Source organism: Bos indicus, chromosome 10, assembly GCF_029378745.1.
Source record: "Bos indicus isolate NIAB-ARS_2022 breed Sahiwal x Tharparkar chromosome 10, NIAB-ARS_B.indTharparkar_mat_pri_1.0, whole genome shotgun sequence".
Lineage (NCBI taxonomy): Eukaryota > Metazoa > Chordata > Mammalia > Artiodactyla > Bovidae > Bos > Bos indicus.
The window spans coordinates 70,519,320-70,533,558 of record NC_091769.1 but is presented as its reverse complement, the minus strand read 5'-3'; the positions used below and the strand labels follow the sequence as shown (position 1 = coordinate 70,533,558).

The following is a 14,239-nucleotide window of genomic DNA, read 5'->3' as shown; positions in this document are numbered from 1 at the left end:
TAAATAAATAGCAAAAATTAAACTTTATATATTAAACTGATACCACAAAAAATGAGGTTTCATACCTTTAACTCGTTCTATTACTTTTGGTCTCTGTGGTCTGGACTTAGGAGATGGAGAATTAAATCTGAGATATGGTCCTTTTTTAAGAGTGCTGCGATGACCCTGATAAACTGGTTTTCCATAGATTTGTAACATATAATCCTTGTCTTGCACCACTGTGGTTGCTTTCAAAAATCCCTAAGTACACAAAGGTATTCAACTCTTCAGCAAAATAGTCATCAAACACTTATCTCATTTTTCTAAAACCTCCTTTTGCCAGCTAGGATACTATATTAAGAATGATCAGATCAGGAAAATCCTTTGTAGTAAATGGCTCTTAAATTCTGGAGACAATTTCCAAACTGTAGTTTTAAAGTTTTCAAAAGCATGAAAATTAAAGACAAAAATCATTTACCCAAGAAACATGAAGATTCTTACACTACTAAGCATATTTTCAGTACCAAAAAGAAAGTTTAAACACATTTTACATCTGAAAGTAGTAACTTTCAAGTACAGTAAAATGACACAAACCAAGTCTTTAAATAATTTTCTACATTTCTGATCCCACCTTCAATCATAATCTAAATGCCACAGAAAAGTAGCATTTATTGAATATCTGCTAAGCACCAAGCACTGAATTAATTAGATGCTTTATTAATCTGCCCAACAATCCATGTTTGGCATTAACAAAGTTACTACTCAGAGCAGCCAAAAAATTCCCTCCATAGCATCTAGTACCTTGCCATGCAATCAATGGGCACTAAACAGACATTTATTAAACTGAAAATTAACCAAACAAAAATACACACATACACATATACACATGCAAAGATGAAATACAATTTTGAATACCATGAACTAAAAAAATCTAATTTTTGGACTAGATGATTTCTAGATAAATCCAGTATAACTGAAATATTATAAGTATGTCAACTCAAAAGAATGGTGTACTTTGTGCAATAATTTCTACATTACAGATATCAAAACTCTAAATATCAGTAGTTAAAGACGGTTTTCATTTGTATAGCCATTCATATTTTTAAAATATTTTCACAGTCATTTCATTATTTATATCTTTAATAATTATGCAACATTTACATCACAAAATCAGATTAGGATCTTACTTCTTTTCTCTCTTTCTGTAAGCTTGAAGCAGGCATGCTCCTTATAGGTGGATTTCGAAGATGATCCTCTTTTTGTTTTTGAGAATGTTTTCTTAGAATTACAGAGTTGTTTACAGTTTTATCTTGTGTGTTGGTTTTAATATATTTATTCATGTTGTGAGCTCTCTTGTTCCTTTCATTCTTCTGATCAAATCTCTTTTGTTCATAATCTTTTCTTGTCAGTTCATCCTTAACATAACCAAAATTAAAATTACTTAAAATCTATCCAAGTAGTAACACTTCACATCCAAAGTTGTTGTTGTTTAGCTGCTAAGTTGTATCTGACTCTTTAGCAACCCCATGGACTGTAGCCTGCCAGGCTCCTCTGTCATGGTATTTCCCAGGCAAGAATACTGGAGCAGGTTGTCATTTCCTTCTCCAGGGGAGCTCCCTGACCCAGGGATCAAATCCATGACTCCTGTGTCCCCAGCACTGGCAGGTGGATTCTTTACCGCTGAGGCACCATGGAAGCCCATTTTTTCCTACTGTTACAGAAATATGATTTAGCAGTTTTAAAAGCTTTATAAATAAATGATATTGGTTCACATATGAATAAAAATTCTTTTTAGAATAAACAAAAAAAAATTTTAAAGACTATTATTTTATGGAGCAGAGGAATGAGAAACAGTAGATGATCTTCAGGGATAAGAGGGCAATTTTTCATCATAGAGGTTTTTATACTTTTTGATGTTTAAACCATATGAATATAGTAACTTCAAAAATTAAATTAAAAAAAAAGTTTTCAAAAAGTAAAAATTTTGTAATAAAGCTCTGAGATATTTATAAAGTAGAAGTTACTTGAAGGTTTAAAGAAGCATATTTTGCATGAAATGTACTGTTACAGAGTTACATATATTGCTAGTCATCTGAAGAACCAGAGGTGAACTCCAAGTCTTTTGACCCTTAGGTCAATTTTTTTTCTGGTGCATCACATAGCAGCTAATATAAACTCTGTAACTGTATTTAGAGATACATATTCTTAAAATAACAGTGTTTAAAAGTGTATTTTAGAGAGCTCCCTGGTGGTCCAGTGGTTGACTCTATGCTTTCACTGTCAAGGGCCCAGATTCAAACCCTGGTCAAGAAAGTAAGATCCCAAAAGCTGCATGGTGTAGCCATAAAAAAAAAAAGAAACAGACAACAAACAATGCAACACACACACATACAACCTCCCCACCCCTTCAAAAAAAGTGTATTTTAGTGTGCTATGGAAACCAAACTAACACTTCACCCTGCTGCAACTGAGTAAGCATATACACATATCTTACAGTCAGGAAAAAAACACTTTGCACTTACAGGTAAAAATGAGTTAACTTGTCTAGTTTTGCTTAAAAATACATAAAATATTGAGAAACTTCCTTTAAATTACTGACCACCTAATAAAAAAAACTCTCCTGAATTTTTGCAATACTCATGTCTGTAGATACACCATAAGATGTGTGGAAGTGAGAAAGTGGCAATTTTTCCATCTGGAACTGACTTCTGTAAACACAGTAACCTTAGAGATTTTTGTGGAGTATTCTCCTTTTAAGTAACTTTGATGCTTTTACTTTGGTAAGCCAATGCTTCTAAATCTGCTGTCTTCTTAAGTATACTTCTTTATGTCTATTTTCTTTTCCAAATGCTTTTGCTAAATTTTCTTTGAAATCACTCATATTTTAGTAGTTATCTACAATTTTCCAGTTAACAGCCATAATACAATTTATGAGACAAAGCACATGATGAATAAAATGGACCTTATTACTAATAAGTACAATGGGTGATAGAGTGAAATTAAGACTTATAAGTGGACTTATAAGGAATATTTTGAGAATAGCTATGATACTTATAAATTGGAATCAATGGTATCTCTTAAGAATTCACTTAATTCTTTTCAATACCTACTTGAATTTCTGCAGAAATGGTTTTAATCCAGTCATCTACAGTCTTTTTGATCCGAATCTTCTCTGATATCTCCCTACAAAAGAGAAAAAAGAATTTTTTTAGATTAACATTAAAGGTCCTAAGAGCAGATCTCTTATCTAGCTTTGAATCTATTGTGTAGCCCAATAGCCTTCATCTGAAAAGGAAAAGCCAACGTTATTAGTTTCATCAAATGTTTCAAGGATGCCTGCAAAGCATATGTAGATTCCAGTAAATTCGTATGAAAAAGAGAAAAAAAAAATTAAAGAGAAAATTAACACCTGTGAAAAATAATAGCAGCATGTGTATAACCAAATTCCAACTTTATAATAAGCCCACACTATCAAAGGCAATGAAGAATCTTTTCTAAACATCAAAACACATTAAAGCAAAAGGAAGTGCTTAGAAAAAAAAGGAGAGAGACTGTAAACTGGCAGTTTCATAAAAAACCTTGGGATGCCAACATCCTGTCCTACCTGTTGTTAGATAGAGCATTGATAAATGAATACATGGCAGCTCCATCCTTTGCACGAATTATAGCTTCCAGATTTTCTTCAAGTACTTTTTTATTATTTTGTACTCCTCTTAAAATCTTCTCAGCATCTTTCAATACAGATCTTGTATTTGTTATTTGAAGCTTAACGGAATTCTGTGGAAGATCTGCAAGCCCTGACATCTGAGATTCTTTCAACTTAAAAGAAAAAAGGCAAGAATATCAATATGTAAAACTTATATTCATATTTTAATCCACATAAGAGCTGTTAGTATAGTTTGGGGCATATACCACACCAGTCTAAGGAATGAATTTGTCAAATTGAAGAGCTATAAAAGAATACTCGGCAACTAAAGTTTCTTTCCATTTAGATGTATACTGTGAATGTTCAGTGGCATGGAGCTGGGAAGCCCATAGTAGTTCAGTGGCCTATAAAAGCTCTATCTGCTGAAGAAAGCTAAACAAATTAAGAGTACCTTGGCTCTGGGTAGCCAGGGCAGACAATGTGAACTGGATAAACAAAGGCCATTCGCATTCCCCTTCCGCCTTCCTTCCTCTCCAACAGAAGCTTGAGAGTGACAGCTGGCCACGTGGCTCACTCTCAGCCAAGGAGTAAGAAGTAGAAATCACCTGAAGAGGGCTTTTGGAAAAGTTTTGTAAGGGAAACAAGTTGGGCTCACATGTCTTTCAGTGCTCTTCATCCTCCTCCTGCTTTGTCTTGGTAACTTTATTTCTTCATAATTTTTACCTTTGCTCATCATTAATTTCAAGACTGTTCACACTTTACCTGGAGTATGCTATTCGTTTCTTTCCTCTTTTGATCAAGTTCATGAATATCATCAGACTTCTGCACAGTCACTTTAGCTGTTCCTAGTTCTTCACAGGAAGGAAATCTTTGAGTGGCTATAGTATCAAGGCTGAAAAAGATTTCAAAGTAAAGTTTTCTAAATTGCCATAAATTCAGTAAACATTTGATGATATAAATCTTTGAAACATTCTTAGTTATATGAATTCTAAATGGGTCCTATTAAAATTGTACAAAGAATCAGTCAATTATGTGGTTAAACATACAAAACACAAAAATTGCAAGGAACAAAATTACTCTGACCAGATTGGTTTAAGAATAGTAGGAAAAGAGCAGAAAATGGTTTTGCTTTGAAGAAACTAATGTGCAGAAGCACTTCTAGAATGGTAGAGTAATAACCTCTAAAAATCTACTCCTGAATAAAAGCAAACAAAACACTAGCTGCTGCTGCTGCTACCGCCAAGTCGCTTCAGTCGTGTTCGACTCTGTGCGACCCCATAGACGGCAGCCCACCAGGCTCCCCTGTCCCTGGGATTCTCCAGGCAAGAACACTGGAAAAACCAGCAAAAATGGTCAAATCAGCTTTTTCAGAATGGTGGAAATTAAACAAAAGCTTGTAGGAACACTTACTTAACAAAAATGACTGACAAGAACAGCAAACTCTAAGATACTTTAAATTGCTCAATTCCCAGAGGCCTTTCCCCAACTCTGAGTAGCTTTGAAAATCAACAGCCTCATCATCACTGTAGCTGTGAAAACCGACAGCCTCACAGCCACTAAAAGGGTGGAAAAAGTGTGGAGCTCCTCAAAAAAGTCATATTCACAAGGTTTCTCCTTAAATCTGACTCAGTGAGAAATCCCATCCCAGGGTCATTTTTTTAAAACGGTGGCAACTGCTTAACATCTTAGCTGCCTGAGGGACTCATACCAGTTGAGGCAAACAGGAGGGTGGACAATAAGCAAAAACTGGGGAAGGAGATGTCCACGATGGAGCTGTTTGTTTTTTTAATTTCTGGCCACACCCCGTGGCATGTGGAACCTTAGTTCCCTGACCAGAGGTCCAAGCCACAGCCCCTGCACTGGAAGGTGGAGTCTTAACCACTGAACTGCCCGGCAAGTCCCCACGGTGGAGTCTGAAAAGCTCCGAAACACTACTAGGGCTCTAGAAGGTCACATGCATGTACAGGGCTCTATGCATGCACAAGAATGACCTAAGAAGGGCATAATCTTTCACATCTGGCTGACCATGAACTCTTTACGAGTAGGAAGTTAGGATTAAGATAGGCTTACAAACGGCTGGAGCACTGAAGGTGTTCCCCAGTGTATACACACACACACACACACACACACAGCCCCTCGGCAAAGATAGTGAGACTTACTCATTCAAAATAGTTAAGGAAATCTTCCAATCATTAGCTAACTTAACTAACCAAATGGACACTTGCTACACATAAGAAAGAATAAAAATAACAGAATTAGTCCAGGAAAATCATTAAACAGCAACAATAAGAACAACAACAACCAGCAATAACAACAAACCCTGGTGGAGGGTGGGAGTTGATGGAAGAATCTAATTTCCAGAACTGGACCATTAAATTATTTTAAATGTCTAATTTTCAACAAAAAGTTGTAAGATACAAAGAAATAGGAAATATAGCTCAGACACAGGAAAAAGAATATCAGTAGAAACTATCCTTGAGGAACCCTAAATATTGGACTTAACTAGAGAAAGTCCATAAATCAGCACCTATAATTAGAGAAAAGTATCAGTCCCTGGGTTGGGAAGATCTCCTGGAGGACAGCATGGCAACCCACTCCAGTACTCTTACCTGAGAAATCCCCTGGATAGAGGAGCCTGGCAGGCTACAGTTCATGAGGTTGCAAAGAGTCAGACACAACTGAGCAACTAACACTTTCAGTTTTCAAAAGAATGAAAGGACTGATGCTGAAGTTGAAGCTCCAATACTTTAGCCACCTGATGCAAAGAGCCAACTCACGGGAAAAGACCCTCATGCTGGGAAAGACTGAAGGCAAAAGGAAAAGGAGGGTGGCAGAGGATGAGATGGTTAGATACACTGACTCAATGGACAAATATGAGCCAACTCCAGGAGATAGTGAAGGACAGCGGAGCCTGGTGTCCAGGAGTCCATGGGGTTGCAATAAGTCAGACATGACTTAGAGACTGAACAACAACAACAAAAATAATAATGAAGTCTTGGGAATTCCCTGGTGGTCCAGTGGTTAGGACTCCATGCTTTCACCACTCCATACTTTCCAGTGGTTAGCACTCCATGCTGAGGACCTGGGTTCAATCTCTGGTCAGGGAACTAAGATCCTACAAGCCATGGAGCAAGATCAAAATAAATAAATAAATAAATAAATAAGAATGAAGTCTCATCAAACAAAGAATACCAAAAAAGTTGAAAACTACTAGACTTCTGTGGCAGTACAGTGGATAAGAATCTGCCTACCACTGTGGGGGACATGAGTTCCATTCCTGGTCTGGGAAAATTCCATATGCCGTGAAGCAACTAAAGCTCATGCACTACAACCACTGAGCCCATGCACCATAGAGCCCACGTGCCATACAGCCCACATGCCACAACTACGGAGCCCACACACCTAGAGACCACCCTCTGCAATAAGAGAAGACACAATGAGAAGCCTGTGCGCTGCAACAAAGAGTAGGCCCCACTTACCACAACCAGAGAAAGCCCACGAGCAGCAACAAAGACCCAGTGCAACCAAAAATAAATAAATAAATAATTAAAAAAAAAAAAAAAAAGCTATTTTTAAAAAAAGAGAAATTCTGGAGTTGAAAAATATAGCAACTGAAATGTAAAATTCGCCTGATAGGCTAAACTGCATATTCAGATTGGTAAGAGAAAGAATCAGCAAATTTAAAGATAGGTTAATTGAGATTATCCAGTGAGAGGAATGGGTTCCCAGGTAGTGCTAGTGGTAAGGAATCTGCCTGACAATGCAGGAGATGCAAGCGACTTGGGTTTGATCTCTGTGTCGGAAAGATGCCCTGGAGTAGGAAATGGCAACCCACTCCACTATTCTTGCCTGGAAAATTCCATGGACAGAGGAGCCTGGTGGGCTATAGTCTATGGGGCCGCAAAGAGTTGGGCGTGACTGAGTGACTGAGCACAGTTTGAAGAACAGAGCAAAAAAAGAATGAGAAAAACTAAAATCCTTAAGACCTGTCAGATACCATCAAGCATACCAACAGACAACATAGCCTAAGGAGAAAAAAAAAGGTTATGTGTACTATTGAACTGTGTAAAAAAATAACGGCCAAAAAATTCCCCAACATGAATGTTAATTCACTCATCCAAGAAGATCAACACAATTTTAGGAGGATGAACTCAAAAAGATCCACATTTAGACATACCAAACTGTCAAAAGCCTAAGACAAAGAGAGAATCCTTAAAGATAAAAGTGATTAATTATATACAAAGTATTCTTAGTAAGATTAATAGTATATTTCGCATCAGAAGTCATGAAATCTAGAAGGTAGTAAAATGATACATTCAAAGCAGTAAAAGGACAAGAGTATCTACCAAAGATTCTGCATCCAGTAAAACTATGCTTCAAAGATAGAAATTATGACATTTCCAGATAAATAAAACTGAGAGCATTCATCACTAGCAGACCTACCCTATAGTAAATACTAAAAAGAGTCCCTTAGGGTGAAATAAAAGGACGTTATGCACTAACTCAAATCCACATGAAATAAAGAGTATGAGTGAAAGTTAACTGTATAGGTAAATATAAAAGACAGTATTAAATTATTTGTTTATAACTCTCTCCTTCTATCTGATATAAAAGACAACTGTGTAAAACAGTAATTATCAAGCTGCAGAGACAAGCTTATAATGTATAAAGACACAATTTGTATGATAATAATGGCAGAAAGAGGAGGGAGTCAATCTATATTGCAGTAAAGTTTCTGAATCCTATAGAAATTAAACTGGTATTAATCCGAACTAGATTGTTTTAAATTAAGATGTTAATTGTAGTTCCTAGGGCAACTACTGAGAAAATAACTCAAAAAAAAAAAAAAAAAAAGCAATAAGGGAATTAAAATGTTATACTAGAAAATATCTATTTAATGTTAAAAAAAAAAAAAGACACTATGGAGGAATAGTGGAATAAAAAAAAGACCTAAGATATATAAAAACATATAACAACATGACAGACATAAATCTTACTTTATCAGCAATTACAACTACTGGTAACAGACTAAAATTGTACAATATCTCCTTATGAGATTACACAAAATGTAGCTTGTTTAGTTTTTGTTACTGTAGTTTTCATGACATTCAAGAAAAATTTATATTGGCTGACTATACCTTGACTTTTACTACTTACTTGACTTTTTAAAAACTTTTTATAATGTAAAGTTTCAAACACAAAAGTAGAAAGAGTAGTATAATGACCTCTATATACCCCTATTTACCTACATCAATAACTAACTCATGGCTGTCTTCATTTCATTTATACTTCCAACCTGGTTTTCCCCACCCTGCAATGGATTATTATTGAAGCAAATCCCAGATATCATTTAATCAGAAATGAATAGTAAATAATTTACATTTTGAGAAAATTAGATGTATTCATTTGGTGGCTTAGATGGTAAAGAATCTGCCTACAGTGCAGGAGACCTGGGTTCAAACCCTGGGTTGGAAAGATTCCCTAAAGAAGGCAAAGGCTACCCACGCCAGCCAGCATTCTGGCCTGGAGAATCTCCATGGACAGAAGAAACTAGCAGGCTGCAGTCCATGGGGCCACAAAGAGTCAGACACGACTGAGCAACTAAACACACACATTGTATAATTACAGAAAAGAGGAAAGATATATTAGCAGAAAAAAATGGTAACTAAACCTAAGACAATTTTTAAAAGCAATCTTATAAATCCATTAAAATTCCTGAAAAAATTTTAGAAATATTAAAAAAAAAATTCTGTTCAATTTAGTTTGTATTCCAATCTCATTTTTACCTGTTTCTCCTCTCAGGATTCCATCCCATTTTTGACCTAGCTAGTGAGGTTTTGTCTGAAGATTCACTTATTCTTGTCAAAGAATCATGGTTATTCAGAATTTGCTCCAAGAATCCTACACTTCCTACAATACAAGAAATATAGTATCATTTTTCAAGTACTAATTCATTTCTCTTTTATATAATAGCTCACACATATTTGTACTAAATTAGTTTCACATGGTAATGATCTACTCATTTCACTCTACAAGGTAGACGACATATACATCAAAAACTAAATATTTATAACTCACAGAAACTATACTTATAAAAGTTTAGGCCTGAATTAATTTCCATTACAGAAGAAAAAAGAGTATGATTGAGAAGTAACATCATGGGAAAGCCCTGTATACAGAAATATTTTTATAAACAGTAAAAGGGAGATTTAACAGTTTCTTTAACTAGTATTGGTTGAATCTTTCTTTTAGCCTCATCTTTAATGAGACTACTTATCAATTTTTTTGGGTGGTTAAGGTTGGTTTACTTAATAAAGATTATATTTTTTAAATTACTTAAGAGTCTTTAAATATGTCCAGGACAAGATTGAATACATTTATATAATTCCAAAAACAATAGCTTATACTTAACATTTCTGCTTACTTTTACTATAATACTATAAGGATCTAAAACAAATTATTATTTCTTGTCACTTATAAAGGTTATTAGCATTTTTCTAACTGAACATAATAAATGTTAATTTCTTAGTTTTATTATTCAAACTCACACTTAAAAATAATATAAGTAAACATGATAATCAGCTTACTTTCAACAATGCATTATTTTTTATTTATTAATAACATATTTTTCATTAAAGGTTTACATAATAACTTGCAGAAGATAGAATAATTACAAAGGTTTATCTCCAACTCCTTCTACAGAGAATCAAAAGAAGCTTAATTTGCCTGGTATCACTTAAAGAAAAATATTAAGAACTGAGGTCCCACTTCAGTTTATTTGCTGTTTTTTTTTTAAGTCACTCAGTTGTGTCCGACTCTCTAAGACCCCATGGACTGTCGCCTACCAGTCTCCTCTGTTCATAGGATTTCCCAGGCAAGAATACTGGAGTGGGTTAGGGTTACTCTTTCCTTCTCTAGTGGATCTTCCTGACCCAGGAATTAAATTCTTGTCTTCAGCCTGGCAGGCAGATTCTTTACCACTGAGCCATCTGGGAAGTCCACATGAGGGAACTATAAATCCTAAATGTGGAAATCTGTTCCTAACTTGAGATAGGTCTAACAAAAGTTGTTGCTTTTGTTGTTTAATCGCTTAGACGTGTTCAATTCTTTTGCAACCCCATGGACTACAGGCCACCAGGCTCCTCTGTCCATGGGATTTCCCAGACAAGAATACTGGAGTGGGTTGCCATTTCCTTCTCCAGGGGCTCTTCCTGACCCAGATAGCAAACCTATGTCTCCTACATTGGCAGGCTGACTTCCTGGTAAAGAATCTGCTTGCCAACACAGCAGACACCAGAGATGCAGGTTCGATCCCTGGGTCGGGAAGATCCCTGGAGTAGGAAATGGCAACCCTACTCAAGTAATCTGCCTGGAAAATTCCATGAACAGAGAAGCCTGGTGGGCTACAGTCCACGGGGTTGCAAAGTGTTGGACACGACTGAGCACAGCACGGTGACAGAGTCACCAGGAAAGCCCCTAATAAAAGTAGTGTGTGCTAATCATAATTGCTTTATTACCTGCATGACATGAAAGCTCCGTATTTTCTTTTTCTTCTATAGGATTTTCCCTCTTTGATATTTTATCATCCTTTGAAACAGGAACAGGAGCAAATCTGCGAGGTGCTGGTGTCTCCAACGGAGATCTCTGTTTATCAAAACTTGTATCTTCAACCTCTCTTGAAGGTGCTTCAACAGAAAATTAAGAAAATAATAAATTTAACTTACTTTTAAAAAAAATTTAAATTATAACATTACTCTTCCCCATGTTTTAAAAATAAAACCAAAATTCTATAGGATACTCAAGTTATTAACAAATATATAGAAATAACTTCATCCTTACTAGAAATCAAAATATAAACTATAAATACTTTATACTTAAACCTAATAAGAAAAAAATATGACAATATTCAGTGCTATTTAAGTTGTGATGAAAATGGCAAAGCCAGACACTGCTCATGGCAATGAAAACTGAGAAGGCCATCTGGTACTAAGTACTAAGTACGTGTGCTTAGTTGTTCAGTCGTGTCTGACTCTTTGTGACCCCATAGACTGTAGCCTGCCAGGCTCCTCTGTCCACGGGATTCTCCAGGCAAGAATACTGGAGCGGGTTGCCATGCCCTCCTCCAGGGGATCTTCCCAACCCGGGGATTGAACCCAGGTCTCCCACATTGCAGGCAGATTCTGTACTAGCTGAGCCACCAGGGAAGCCCAGTACTAAGTATAGCAAGTCTTAAAATTTTTATTCACTTTGATCTAGAGATCCCACTTTAGTGAGCACAAAACACATTGTTGCTATTGTTCAGCTGACCCAGGGGTCCAACACTTGTCTCTTCACTGGCAGGTGATTCTTTACCACTGAGCCATCCTTTACCACTGAGCCACCAGGAAAGCCCACAAACTGACAACTATAAACAGTGAGCAGGGAAACCTGAGTTCCTGCTGCAGCTCTGACACTCCCAACTCTCAAGCCAGGTGACCTAGAGCAGACAGTCATAAACTTTCTTTCTTCATTTTCCTCCCTTTACAACTTAAAAAATGACTCACATTACTTCACAGAAGTTTAAGATCCACACATTTGTGGGAGACATAAAGCAACTTGCAAGTATCAGTTCAGTTCAATCGCTCAGTCGTGTCTGACTCTTTGCGACCCCATGAATCGCAGCACGCCAAGCCTCCCTGTCCATCACCATCTCCCAGAGTTCACACAAACTCACATCCATTGAGCCGGTGATGCCATCCAGCCATCTCATCCTCTGTTGTCCCTTCTTCCTCCTGCCCCCAATCCCTCCCAGCATCAGAGTCTTTTCCAATGAGTCAACTCTTCGCATGAGGTGGCCAAAGTACTGAAGTTTCAACTTTAGCATCATTCCTTCCAAAGAACACCCAGGGCTGATCTCCATTAGAATGGACTGGTTGGATCTCCTTGCAGTCCAAGGGACTCTCAAGAGTCTTCTCCAACACCACAGTTCAAAAGCATCAATTCTTCGGCGCTTAGCTTTCTTCACAGTCCAACTCTCACATCCATATATGACCACCATAGCCTTGACTAGACAGACCTTTGTTGGCAAAGTAATGTCTCTGCTTTTGAATATGTTATCTAGGTTGGTCATAACTTTTCTTCCAAGGAGTAAGCGTCTTTTAATTTCATGGCTGCAGTCACCATCTGCAGTGATTTTGGAGCCCCAAAAAAATAAAAGTCAGCCACTGTTTCCCCATCTATTTCCCATGAAGTGATGGGAACAGATGCCATGATCTTCGTTTTCTGAATGTTGAGCTTTAAGCCAACTTTTTCACTCTCCTCTTTCACTTTCATCAAGAGGCTTTTTAGTTCCTCTTCACTTTCTGCCATAAGGGTGGTGTCATCTGCATATCTGAGGTTATTGATATTTCTCCTGGCAATATTGATTCTAGCTTGTGCTTCTTCCAGCCCAGTGTTTCTCATGAAGTACTCTGCATATAAGTTAAACAAGCAGGGTGACAATATACAGCCTTGATGTACTCCTTTTCCTATTTGGAACCAGTCTGTTGTTCCATGTCCAGTTCTAACTGTTGTTTCTTGACCTGCATATAAGTTTCTCAAGAGGCAGGTCAGGTGGTCTGGTATTCCCATCTCTTTCAAATTTTCTACAGTTTATTGTGATCCACACAGTAAAAGGCTTTGGCATAGTCAATAAAGCAGAAATAGATGTTTTTCTGGAACTCTCTTGCTTTTTCCATGATCCAGCGGATGTTAGCAATTTGATCTCTGGTTCCTCTGCCTTTTCTAAAACCAGCTTGAACATCTGGAAGTTCACAGCTCACGTATTGCTGAAGCCTGGCTTGGAGAATTTTGAGCATTACTTTACTAGCATGTGAGTGCAACTGTGTAAGTATAAGGAGCCTTTAATATGTCTGTAATGTAACAATGTCCTAACAAATCAAATGTCAGGAATAATGTACTACATGGATCTTATATATCACTAAAGGGATAGGCTCTTGATTTTCATCAGTTCATTATTCAAATATCAGTAACTTTGAGATACATTTTTTGGTAAGAGTTTAAATTCCAAAGGTTTAACACAAATAAGTTGTGTATTCCTTTGTTATTATAAACAGATTTTTAAAATTTCATTAAAATAGACTTGTATTACGCCTTGAAAATATTTAGAAATAGTTTATAATTGTACTCAGGTGGTTTCTCCCCTGACAGAATGAAGAAAAACAGTAAATATGCAGTTTGTCAGAGTATTGGTGAACTGCTAACAAGCAGTTTCAATGCTGTGTATATGTGTGTATGTTGGTTGCTCAGTTGTGTATGACTCTTTGTACCCCCAGGACTGTAGCCCTCCAGACTCCTCTGTCCATGAAAATCTCCAGGCAAGAATATTGGAATGGGTTGCCATTTCCTTCTCCAGGGGAGCTTCCCAACCCAGGGATCGAACCCAGGTCTGCTAGATAAGTTAAACTTTTCTAAATTTATGTAGAAATGCTTCTGACAATTTATGAACGTTATTAATTAAAACCATTAAATAGAACATGATCCATAACTTGGCTGAACAATTTTCAAAATAATCTAGAAATTACTTGGCTGAAAAAAATCCCTAATTTTATAAAATTAAGAGTCTCTTATAACCTA

General features: G+C 36.7%; 1 protein-coding gene across 19 annotated transcripts in view; it reads right to left on the bottom strand.

Annotated features, from left to right (window-relative positions):
- KIAA0586 (KIAA0586 ortholog) overlaps positions 1 to 14,239 on the bottom strand; it is a 166,106-nt gene that overhangs the window by 135,219 nt on the left and 16,648 nt on the right. For all 19 annotated transcript variants that reach the window (XR_011568932.1, XR_002181628.2, XR_011568930.1 and 16 more), the window contains 7 exons: positions 11,143 to 11,310; positions 9,412 to 9,535; positions 4,388 to 4,517; positions 3,584 to 3,798; positions 3,090 to 3,162; positions 1,167 to 1,394; positions 66 to 240 (listed from right to left, as the gene is read on the bottom strand). Coding sequence is in view for 15 of the 19 variants with exons in the window: in XM_070797669.1 (XP_070653770.1) it covers positions 66 to 240; positions 1,167 to 1,394; positions 3,090 to 3,162; positions 3,584 to 3,798; positions 4,388 to 4,517; positions 9,412 to 9,535; positions 11,143 to 11,310 (1,113 nt within the window). In the remaining 4 variants the exon portion in view is untranslated. The remainder of the gene's footprint in view (positions 1 to 65; positions 241 to 1,166; positions 1,395 to 3,089; positions 3,163 to 3,583; positions 3,799 to 4,387; positions 4,518 to 9,411; positions 9,536 to 11,142; positions 11,311 to 14,239) is intronic.